General features: G+C 37.6%; 1 protein-coding gene across 1 annotated transcript; it reads right to left on the bottom strand.

The window, feature by feature from the left end:
• Positions 1 to 105: 105 nt before the first annotated feature.
• Positions 106 to 11,895, bottom strand: LOC117409015 (serine/threonine-protein phosphatase 2A catalytic subunit beta isoform). Its single transcript, XM_034014515.3, has 7 exons — positions 11,383 to 11,895; positions 7,489 to 7,698; positions 6,605 to 6,778; positions 5,977 to 6,066; positions 5,612 to 5,773; positions 1,762 to 1,880; positions 106 to 803 (listed from the first exon to the last, which is right to left on the bottom strand). Exons 1-7 carry the CDS (start codon positions 11,482 to 11,484, stop codon positions 731 to 733), a joined length of 930 nt encoding a protein of 309 aa, XP_033870406.1. The 5' UTR covers positions 11,485 to 11,895; the 3' UTR covers positions 106 to 730.
• Between the last annotated feature and the right edge of the window lie 1,025 nt (positions 11,896 to 12,920).

Here is a 12,920-nt window from a genome sequence, read left to right as displayed (position 1 = left end):
TGGTATATAAATGTAATGACCCAGTTAGTCTGCGTAATATTTGTACATCAGATCCATACTTGTACAGACCTACTACAGCAACTTACTGGAACCCATAAGCCTGTGTCTAATTTACGATCAAAATTACTTTATTTGTTCAAATACACCAAGTAAAATGCTAGCACTTCATGGCAAATATACAGAAAAAAGGTACAGTAAACACAGAACAGTAAATTCAGACAATAAAAGGGGAGGGAGAGCCTTATATATGAAAGCATACACTCCCAACAGGGCACATTTTCTCTCCCATTTCAGCATAACATTCCAGAACTAATAGTGGAGGGGCATAAGCTTGAGCATTGTCCTCATAAAATAAAAACCTAAAATTCATGCCTGGCATAGCTACAACAAAAAAAATTACAAATGTCCAGTGAAGGCAATAAAGCAAGTTGCCACAATAACTTTATTATTGTTATTATTATTATACAGTCCAGGAACAAAATGACAAACTACCAATAGTATACAGCAGGCAATCGACTGTTGAACTGAATGCTAAATGGGATATGGTGTCTTACTGAAACTCTGGGTCATTTCTAATGTGTGCTAAATGCTTGTCATTTCATTTATGGCACATTTGGTCCAAGTTGGTGCTTTCATGTTGTAACAGATCCCATACATTTTATTTTTTTGTCACTGTGTTTTCTACACCAGGTTAGTTTCAGAAGAAGGTTAGGTAGATAGAAGGATCTCTTTATAGGAAATAGTCTGGGGTGCGGCGGGTGACGTGGGGCTCTCCTCGGCGGGGTGCTGGGTCAAACTGAAGGCTGTAGGACAAAATGAGGAGGAGAGAAAAAGTCAGCTTTTTTACTGCAGTTTCAAAAAACCTACTTTATTTCTTGAATACATTCAAACCATGTTAAAGCAACAAACGATTGAAAAAGCCTTACAGAACATTCAGATGCTTTCTCCTTTAATAATATCTGGCTAAACCTTAAACAGAACTTGCTAGCATATTTTCCAGAAATGTATCAACATAATAGGGAAAATAAAAAGCCCTTTACATCGAGACAGATTTTCAGCTACACAGATATTTTATAAGTAGCCTCTTTAAACCAGACTGAAAACCACACAGCAGTGTGAAGAACATGCTGAATTATGAAACGCTTTATTCTAGTCTTTCATGCTTATTTACTAGACTTGAAATACTTCATGAATCATTCCAAAGGGTGGCACTACTTCAAAAGAGAGATACCTATTTTATTATTACAACAGCTTCAAAGTTTTTTTGACTTGTGCACCGTTTTAAACAGTTATCGGTTGTGCACAAAGTAGTATTTAATATCATAGGATATCTTTCTGCACAGACTGAAAAACCTACATTCTTACTTGGCTTATTATATTATATTTGAAAATAGACTATCCCCAGTACAACTGTCCTGAAACTGCAGTCATAAGTGAGCATAATGCCCTTATATAAAAAACACTGCAGCAAAAAGGTCAGATTTAGGCAGAGTTTGGAACTCTATTCTGACCCTCCATCACAGACGTGTCTCAAGCCTCGCTAGCAAAACTAAGATACATAATAATGAATCTAGGATTACAGATGATAGATACAGGGTGAATAGAAAGTGATGTGGTAAACTTACATTCTAATCACCCTGTATCTGTCCCACCTAATCAACCACGTTGAGAAATCAGGAATATTTATCTTTTTTTTAATTAATCTACCAATTTACCCACATTTGTAAACATGTGTTTGAGCATCAAAAAAAAGATACTTACAAAGAATATTTAAGAGTATCATCCAGTTCCATTATAGCAGCCTGGTTGCCACAACGATAACAGTAGTTCGGAGCACTGAAAATGGTGACCACATTTCGATCATGACACCAGTTGTAACCCTGTAGAAAAAAAAGCAAGAGATACGTTATTTGAGAATTCTGATAATTCCAAGCCATAGTTATGAAAAACAAAATAAATGCTTATTTTAAATCACATTTACAAGTTCATAAATGCATAACATTTATAACTGTCATCTGATGCAATTGGTTTGTAAAAGCTCAATGAAACTCGTTGGTTCTTATATTAAACAGCCTTGTATTCATTACAAAACTAGGACATGCCATCAGCCTAACTGGCAAGTCTCCCAGGCGGTGGCATTATAAACTCCTCAGAAAGATGCACACTGTGCTGACACACTAGCAAAGACAATGGACGGTTTTACTTCAAATGCACAACATTAATACTGCAACATCTTACACACAACTTAACTAAAATTAGGTCAACAAAACAAAAAGGTAGTTTAGAATTAAAATCAAAATCTGTTAAGAGCGTGGTATAGGGTTCACCACAGGTGTGTTTAAACTTCTTTTGAGCGGAGTAATGGCACTAAACTGGAGGAGACAAGTGTAAATGTGAGCCCCATTGTTACTATTTCGTTTTGCTGTGTCTCAGTCTCCAAAAAGTAATAGACACAAAACACAGCAGCCAGATTGTGGGAGTAAAGGAATATGTAAAACTGGAACACACACTGAGTCTTTCAGAAGTTACTTCTCATAAGGTACCAAGGGGGTCTGTAGTTTGTAAAAATGCACACTACATGGAAACAGACAGATGAAACTGATTTCACAAATTAAGTTATTAGCCACTAGTGTACATGTACAGCTTTCATGCACATGGCTTACAAAACCAACTTTTTTGAAGACTACGGAGTCACAAATATATAATTTATATATATATATATATATATATATATATATATATATATATATATATATATATATATATTATAATAATAAGAATAATAATTACAGCAGTAAACAAATGACTCAATGCTGAAATGTTTTGTGAGGCCTGTATAAATATTTGCAGTCATATTCTTGTGCCGCACAAAAGCAGCATACAGTAAGTGTTGATTTTGATAAAATGTTTTAACACTGGGTTGTTGGTCTATTCACAAGAATCCAGTTCTGAGTTCAATCAAGGATTGCTGAATAGTCGAAGAGGTGACTGAAAAGAAGACAGCGTTCAAGTATTGAGCAGGTGAAACTGATCTACCAAGAGTGTCAAAAGAGAGATCCCCAAGGCTATGACAGATAAAAAGACTAACAGCATAAAAATGAAGACAAAAGTGTTTGTTTTGAAAAACATGTTAACTAAAATGCCTTCTATCCAGGTGATCTCTTCAGTGCTCAGATACACAGCTGAAAACAAGACAGACATCCAATATCAGAAAACTATCCAGTCAAAGAACACACACTGGTATTCAGGCTTCAATTTTACAGCCTCAGAAGTGCATCAAATCATTGCCAACTCTCCTGCTTTGGGAAAGCCCAGTGGGGGCACTGAACAAGCTGGATTATGTATTCATTAAAAAATACCTTCACAGCAGCACTGTCAGCAGGTCCTGTTTGACGTTTCCCTCAGACATTGTATACATGACTGGCTTAGCGCCAACAGTACTGTAGAACTCCTGTTCAGATACTTCAGTATTTTTTTTTTTACCCTTAATATTCACTAGTTATGTGAAGAACTACAAAGCAGAAATACACAACAGGGTGTTCAAATATGGCCCAATATCCACTCATAAGAGAGTGTTAATAAACAGCTTAGGCCTTTGGATTTTGGACCTCATTTGAACACCTTGGAGTGTGTTACTGAGCTTATAAAAATGGCACCCTCACCCCACCCCACCCCACCCCTTACCAAAGAGAATTTGTGGTTAAATGAATCAGGGTGGTTCTAAAAGGTCCAAACTGATGGTATGGTGACTAGGGGTGTGCCGATTCATCGATTCACATGGTGAACCGTGATATTTTTCTTGACGATACGATTGATACAGTAATTCTGTCTGCCAATATAAACATGAGCATGCATTAATTTGTGTCAACAATGATAATTACAGTATATTATTTATTGTCATGTGCTCTAGCAGCCTCACCTACCAATCACTGTGTTCAGGGTGTTTTTGTCAAGTGTGCCAGCAGCGGAGCGAAATGGAAGCTGAGCAGAGGCAGGTTATTAATGTAATCAGGGCGGCAGTGAAATCTGACCTGTTTAAAATCCAGTGTGGACTTGCCTCATGTTCTATAAGAGTCACGCTGTGTGTAAAAAGTGTAAGGCTCGAATTTGCAGGGCTCCAGACTAGGACCAAAATAGTTGCAAATGTGCCAAAAAAAAAAAAAACAACAAAATTGTAAACCGTTTTTTTGGGGGTTAGGCGCCAATGCTGCGGTTAACACAAAAATGCTGCCTCTCCCTATAAAAGGATGTGTCAATATTTATGAATGTGCTATGAGGTCAGTCTAAGGTGGACAAAAACTGCATATCATATGTTTTAATAAACTGAAGTGTGAGAAGGACGGTAACAAATACACTAATATTAATAACAACATTTTCATGGAATACAAATGCTTGTAGCGCAGATATACTCTACTGTTAACACCAGCAGAAATTGGTAACCCCAGTTTCATGCAACAGTTGTGACGGTGACCAAATAATATCGTAAATAGCAGAACTAACTCACTGTAATTTAAACTTGTTTTTAAATGAAAAATAAAATGGTAACAACGGTAGCTGTCTGTGTTGCATGCTGTCAGATCAGGACTACACTGACACTGAGCATGGGAGCTGCAGCATGCTATTTCCCATGTTACACTGTACACAATTAGAGGTGCCGTCACCAATTCCAGACACAACGCTTGCAAAATATTTAAAATATAAACATGCTGAGTTCATTGCAGTCAGCTGCTGCATAGATTAACCATTCAGCAGAATGTGGCAACAAACAACAGGCATGAAGTTACTGTTTTAGTACCACTTTAGTGTCTTAATGGGTTGTTGTATTTTAAGCAGTTGAATATGGTAGCAACTAACTTGCTCCTGAAGTGGCACCCAGCAACTGAATTTGGCAACCAATTTATTTTATTTTTGGCCTGGAGCCATTGGCTCCTAAGACAAAAACTCTGTCTGGAGTCCTGATTTGTAATTTTGTTTTAAAGAAACGTATTTTAAAGAATAAACAGGAAACAAAAGCAAAACAGGCTGTTAAGTTTATTTGACCAAAAGTGCTTTACCAGTGTTATTGCAAACACTTGCACAAGCAAATGACAATTGTGTGATTTTTATGTTTCATGCTTGACTATCGTGAAGACACTGCCAATACCCAGCCCTAAAGGTGACATATTTGCTCAGGTTGGAACACTTGTTAGCTAATGAGATTGATTCCTCTATTCGTGATGATTTATAATACCCAATATATAATTCTCTCTATTTCCTTGTGCATGATCCTAATTTTAAGAGGTACTCCTGTTAGAAACAGCTCAGTCAGAGTTGTGGAAAACTCCCTGGAGACCAGTGCAGACCACAGATGTGGAGACAGCTGTCCTGTTGACATTATTCAAACTGGAATGATGTCTCTGCGTCTTCCCCAGATCTCAGTGTGTAATCACACACCTCAACCACCATAATAGCAACCTTATAGGAGTATGCCAGTGACCCAAAGACTCACCAATTTCCAAGGCTCACGGATCACTTCAATGTCTACCTAAAGACCAACACACCAATGCATTAAGCAAGCACACTGGGCCACCCTGTCTGTCCCACCCCCCACATAAGACAAAACACATCGTACCTCCATTACAAGCTGGTGAGCACGGGAGACAAGGGTAAGCCCGTTTGCATGGTTGAAGGTTTCAGAAATGTCCTGTCCGAAGGTGTAGCCAGCACCACGAGGAGAGATTCCCCAGCCTCCGCGGTCATCTGGATCGGACCACAACAAGTCGCACATCGGACCCTGAAATACACAGCACCACAAAATCCAGCTGGGTTCATCAAGTATTACACACAGTGAACTTGACAAACATGCTTCCTCTGAAAAGTGTTTTTATACCAAGTTATTATTCAAGTAACGTACAATCGCCTGTATTCTCATTTAAAACACTGAAGCAGACAGATGTTTGTACCAATGCATATTTTTCCTCTACGGGATCCTCTCACCTCGTGTGGAACCTCCTGCAGACGGTCCAGAGCTCGAATGTGATCCAGTGTGTCTATTGAGGGAGAAAGGCCACCATGCAGACAGAATATCTGAGGGGAGAATCACAAAAAAAAAAACATGCATATATATATATTTTCCACAGGCAACTGACAGCACATGAATTACCACATTTTACGACTTTAGATTATTTAATTAAAATGCTAATTTATTACATGCTACAACCCCAGTTTACCTTTACAAGGTTAAACAAAAAAAGGCAATGATTAGAATGGGTTGATTTCTTCTACGGTGGATAAATGCAACTAGGGAAGCAGTGGGTTATGTGAAAGTCACGTCACACAAGGGTTATTTTGCTGTTGGTTTAAGTTCAGTACAGTGTTAAGTAGCTAAATTTAAGCACATACAACAAAGCTTTAAAAATAATAATAATTTATATATTTATATATATATATATATATATATATATATATATATATATATATATATATATATATATATACACACATACATACATACATTATATATATATATATATATATACACACACACACACACACAAATTCTATTTGAGCTCGCTCAACTATTTAACTCTAAACAGTGGGCATTGGCTCTTTAACTTAATCTTACCTGTCCATCTACTAAAGCAGTCAGTGGAAGGTAGTCAAAGAGATCTGTGAAGTATTTCCAAACATTGGCATTTCCATACTTCCTCAGACACTCATCATAAAACCCATACACCTGTGTGATCTGTCTGCTCTCATGGTTTCCTCTCAATATTGTGATGCGTTCTGGATAACGAACCTGCCGGTTAAATTGCAAAAGACAGTTACATAACAGCATTACTAACTACCATAAAAGGAGGCCAAGTTCCAATAAAACCCAGATGTACTCCTACCTGATAGTGCATGACAGTGATCACAGAATAGATTAACTGCTATCTGCTGCAACAAACACTTCAAGAACTTTGTAACATGATGAAAGACAGAAAAGTGTGTCTTTAAATTAAAAACTAATTTTATTTTGGTTTGATTAACACAGTTCATTGCGAAGAAAGATTCATGTAAACTAAACAAGCCAACATTTTATTGGGCCCTAGTTGATAAAAACAAAAATAGCAGACCACTACCACAACCCCATCTCACAACTCAGTTCTATAAAACGAAGCGCCTTCACAATTTGTTATTCTTGGTGTCTAAGATTTTGAACCGAACAGCTATCTGTACTTTGTGGACTTAAATTGAATACATACCGTGTGGTTTGACTAAATAACACAGTTGCACATGTACAGTAGTTTTAAGAGCAAGGTCCAAAAATCCTACTCTCATGGGTTTATGATTGAAACTATGTATTTATAGCTGGCCCTTTGTACAAATACCAGACCTTGGTTCTCAGCTTGGGCCATGAGATATGAATCTGCATGTTTGTATATAACAGATAGCACCTTCTCTTACTGTACCAACAGCACTGCTCTGGGGCTTTAAAAACCGAGGAAAAACACTTATGATGCTTACCTTTAATGATACAAGAAGTGTGACCGTTTCAACGGAGTAGTAGCCTCTGTCGACGTAATCTCCCATAAAAAGGTAGTTGGTGTCTGGTGATTTGCCTCCAATTCTGAAGAGCTCCATGAGGTCATGGAACTGACCGTGAACGTCTCCGCAGACAGTGACCGGACAACGCACCTCCTGGACATTTGACTCCTTCGTCAGGATTTCTTTAGCCTGCAAACAACAAGCCCTGAATCTGTTAAGTTATTGTCACAATAATAATAATAATAATAATAATAATAATAATAATAATAATAATAATAATAATTTTTTTAGCATGTATTTGACAAAAATGTAGAAACAACTATTTGACTAAAACATTAATTCGACCCCACCCCACCACCGCTCTTAAAACAAGTCATTCAGGTTTTCAGCCGCGTGTGTTAAATGTTATACCAGTTCCCTTTTAGTTAAAATGTCATGTCCTTCGAACTACGAAATAAACGACGTTGCTTATTTGTTTGGTTTACCTCCCAACCTGCCCTGAAATTCAGACTGGAATGCAAACCCAGGAGCCTGATCGCGTGATTTAACCGTTACTGAAGCAGACTACCACTTGCTCCATTCAAAACCACAAACTTGTCAATACAACTCAACGGACCAGAAAACAAAAAAGTAGTCTACAAAATGTAGTCTCAATAAAGCTTATCAACAACCTGACCCCATTTCAAATCTGACCAATTATTAAACATTCAAAACTTGAATTTGTTTTACCTTATACATTTACTTTTGAGTGTATGAATTTATGGATGAACTGTAAAGATAAGTACAGTTTATGATTGCAAACCCATTTATCATGCTCCGGGGAGACCAGCAGGTTTTCTACAAACTGGAAAAGAAATGTCAGGATGAAAGTCATTTCCCTTCACAGTCCATAGAGTAACCCCCATCACCAAGCTGAATCTGAACTGTTAGCCGCATGACCTCACCGTGTCAACACCATGTAGAAGAATCAGCAGAAAAGCACTCGGTACTCAAGGCTTGGCTCCTCAGGGGAGGGTTAAAAGCCACTGCTACAATGCCATAGCTAGGTTTTTTCTTGGTAATGAAACTTGAGGATGACAGCGTAAACAACTGATTGTTTTAAACAAAGGCAAGTACTGAACGCATGTAACTGAAGTCTGTCTAATAAATTATTTATAGTTTAAAAAAATATCAATGCAGTAAAATCTCACAATCAATACATTTAAGAAATGCAAAGTTAAATATCCAATGACTAAAGCCAAGTTTCCTGAAATGTACTGTCATTTTATTCATATTTACCATGGTGATCAATGCAAAGAACTCAAATCCCACAGTTTCATTTAAAGCCTACATGTTTTGCTAAATTGGAAGTTAGAAGTCACTCAGGGTTGATTATAGTTAACAAGCAGAAACCAGTGGAACATCTGCAGCTCTCACTCCACTCGGTTCCTTTAAATGAACTCAAATCTATTACAATGCTGCTTTTTCATATTACTTTATACCAAACATTATAATAATAAAAACCAAAGTCATTGTATTTCAAGCATTACTGTAATGACTAACCGCCAGTGGAATAGAAAGCGAAATAAAGTCTCACTATTTTAGAGTTACAGGAACTAATAAAAGAAAAGAAACTATAATAAATAAGCATTTGCTTTTAAAACCACTAATTGTATTGCAATAGCATCACATACAGCATCTTTCAACACAGACAACTGACACTCATGGATGTTAATCGGTTATTCAGGCTACGTAAATAGCAATTTTTGGCGGAAATATACAGCTGCAATATGAGAAAGTAGAACAGCATAAGTTAACTGCAGTTACCCAGCAGCCAATGAATACTGCATGTTGCTCTGAACATTAGTGTTTCTGTTTCCATGAAACCACATGTCATTACATCAGCCTCGGACTTTGTCATTTTCTAAAGTTGGCTGATATCGGGCCACAGTACACAGTATGAAATGTAAGTATTTCAATTAGAGGTGGAGGTAGGAAAGGGGGGTGAGGTGAGGTGACATGGTGTGGAGACTAAACCTGTTAATACCTACATACTGGGAAAAGAGCTAGAATACGCTCTGTACAGATCCAGGAACCTTATACTATAATGTTCCATCTGTTGATATTTGCAAAAATATATCTGACAAGTTAAATAGCAAATAGTAATTAAATAAAAAATAAATATTTTGTCGCACTGCACAGCTCAACTAGACCATGCAACCCGTACTTTAGAAGTAAATGCACATGTTAAGATTGACTTCAAATTGCTTAAACTTCTGCATGAGATCCAGGCAGCCATGGAGGGAGAACATTTTACCTCAGCCAATTCAGAGAAGATTAACACGTGCCAGATATTTCAGATTGCTGCCATCTGAACATTTTGATTACAAATTCCAAGTCTGTACATTTTTTTTTTTTTTTTTAAACCTACAGGCTAGGACAAGCAAATCTCATGTACTGTGGGTGGGCAGGGAGCTTTAACCAATCGAATGTTAGAGATGGAGGAGTCGAGTACTGAAATTGCATTGGCTTTATAAGCTTGTATCTACAGGCTTGTTTGTCTTTATTATGCTTTGCACTAATCAGCCACTCACTACTCTTTCTTTCCGTCACATCTTGTACAATGCGATCATTGTCAGTAGGGGCCTCTTGATACTTCGCTTTCCCAGAGAAACGTTCAATCCTAGTGGGAGAAACAGTGATTTCTCCAGTATTCGTAATGTAAACAATCCTTCTAGTGATGCACTTTGCAAGACGATACATACTCTATTGTTATGAAAGTTTATGGTACAGATTTTTTAAATAGATAAGGAAAAATAAACCACACATGCCAAGAGCGGACACATACAGACTGCATAACATCTGTAATCAAAACGCACTACACAATGAACACTGCATATTTTTACATGAAAATATTTTCAATATGATCTCTACTGAATTCAAGTTGCAGTTGCACTTAGACATTATGACCTACAGCACAGGAAGTGAATGGCTCAAGGAAACCATTGTATATATTTTTTATCTGTACAGATGTACTTGCAGATTCTATATATCAAAACCCACATTACATGTAATAAAGAAACAAGCAAAGAACCAGAACATTTTTTATGCACTATAAAGGCAGTACACAATAAAATACAATTATAAATTGTGAAATTACTTACCCAAGAGCAACATTTTTATATCTCAATTTTAGCCTGGAGTAATTGCTAACATACTCTGTGACTTGCTGCAATACTGTAATTATATTTTTATAGTCATGTATTTGATTGTCTACATTTGATTATAAAATGACAGCAAAGATGATGTGTATGCTTGTATGCATTTACTATTAGGCAATACTGCGTTTACAATTCCGAATGAGTTTTGGGTTTGTTCCATATCCAATAGCAAAAAAATAAAATAGACATGTAGGATAACTTTAAAACGACAGAGTATTCGTGTACTTCTGAACTGACCACCAGGATTGGTAAAGCATGTATTTAGGTTTTTGCTGATGGTTTAAAACATAACTTAGCCTAGGCTTTTCTGATAGCCGAAGCCCTCCCCTCCCCTCCCAGTCCTGACCACATCAAAGTAGACGGGTTCAAAGGACGCATGCGTGGTACTCCCCCATCAACTCACTATTTGGCAACTTAAAATCGTCAGCCACTGACAAGAGCATTAGAGAAAATAGAGCACACTATTTAGCACCAGGCCCGCCGTGGCCCAAACACCAGCCCACTGGCTACAGTACAGTGGTACACTTCACAAACAGGAACAGATTTACTGAAGAGAGCACATCACGACTATTACACTATACCCATTAGAAGTATCTTAGTAGAATACTTGATAAGCACACATTTATGTAAAATAATGACTGTCGGTAAATATAAATAAATATATGTCACTTACCTTTTCACATAGCGTTCTGACTTGGTTTTCAGTTAGTTGCTTACATTCATTCAGCTGCTCGACCCACTGGTCCAATTCCTTCGTAAACACCTTATCATCCATTTTGTGTTGATTAAAATTAGCTATCAATTTATAAAGAAACAATTTAGCTGTACTACAGTCGTCGTACAGGTTTACTTATACTTCTGAATTAAAGACCGTACTCTCAATGCAGCGGGAGTTTGCGGTGTGGACGGATCCGTTTTCAGAATGGGTGCCGAAGCGGGACAGAGACGCTGAGATTTTTAAAAGGTCCTGGCGGGTCTATATTCCCAGAAAGTAGACCGCCTGGTGTCCTCGTATTATGAGTTAGTGGCCAAACAAGACCAGCTCTTTGCTAGCACGAGTGCCTCCCTTCTCCCTCCGACCTTCCCAGGGAAGCTCTGCTGTATAATAATGGCTGCCCGGCTCTGCGCACTCATCCCCTCGACGTCATCACAATGGCATTTCCACCATAACACACCGAATGAGAAAGGAAGAGGAAACGCTGTGTGCTTTTTACAACCTTGAACAAAACCATCATTTGTTTTGCGCCACCTTAGGTTGAGAAGACTATAATGCATTGTATTGCATGCATTGAATGTAATGTATTGTACTTCCAAGTGGGGGGTGATGAAAAGTGATTTAAAATGAGGGGATACCTTTTTGTTTTTAAATATATAATATATGTAATATACTATGTTTTCCAGTTAGTTTTGCAAATACCGATGAACAACTTAATAAAAATACCAATGTCATTATTAATGAATCACAGTACTGTATATTGATTACTGGAGCATTTTAGGGCATGGCATCAACTAGTCATTGTAGTGTGAGTGCTGTCTCACCAGTGCATACACAGTCTCATCATGACCTACCTTCATTTGCACTCTACATGTTTGAGTAAATAACTACGCTCTCTGTTGCCTCCCCACACTGCCTGGTTTAGTTCTGTATCCCCATTTCTTGTTTGAAACCTACATTTTTGTGACCGTCATGTAGCAGTTTACATGTTAACATTACATTAATTTACCACATTTCAGTCCAGTTATGTATGTGGTCAAAATCTCTTTGTGTGGATTTATAATGCTGCTGCATTTGGTTTTTTACGTAGATAAGGAAGAACAGGGGTCCCAGTACCGATCTCTGTGGATCCCTTCCGAGTACGACTCCAACTTTTTGTTGCTCCCCTTAGATGTAATCTCTGTGTCAATGTCCATGTACCACCTTGAATTCCTACTGGTTTAAGGGTAAGAATTAGCATTTGATGTGTACATTTGTCCAAAGGCCCTTTGAAATTCATGCACATTACCTTGCAGTAATGTCTTTAAAAAAATCTAGGTTAGTCAGACAGGACCGTGGTTGAATCTGTGTTGCTAAATAAACAATCCTCCAGTTTATTCCTTATGATTTCATCAATTTACATGTTATGGAGGTAATGCAGATGGCATGGTTCTGGCTTATGTCCCTTCTTAAATATCGGTATCTTGTTTTCTTCCCTTACGTGTCTCATTTTTTGC

This window comes from Acipenser ruthenus, chromosome 1, assembly GCF_902713425.1.
Source record: "Acipenser ruthenus chromosome 1, fAciRut3.2 maternal haplotype, whole genome shotgun sequence".
NCBI lineage: Eukaryota > Metazoa > Chordata > Actinopteri > Acipenseriformes > Acipenseridae > Acipenser > Acipenser ruthenus.
Note: the sequence above shows the minus strand (reverse complement) of the source record. Positions and strands in the feature narration are given on the sequence as shown.

Bases quoted from the DNA above. Each gene is read 5' to 3' on its own strand.
- LOC117409015 (XM_034014515.3), bottom strand. From the start codon at position 11,484: ATGGATGATAAGGTGTTTACGAAGGAATTGGACCAGTGGGTCGAGCAG. The intron at 6,067-6,604 runs GTAAGATTAAGT...TTCTCCCCTCAG, and splicing joins CTGCTTTAGTAGATGGACAG to ATATTCTGTCTGCATGGTGG. The intron at 804-1,761 runs GTAAGTATCTTT...TTTGTCCTACAG, and splicing joins GATACTCTTAAATATTCTTT to CCTTCAGTTTGACCCAGCAC.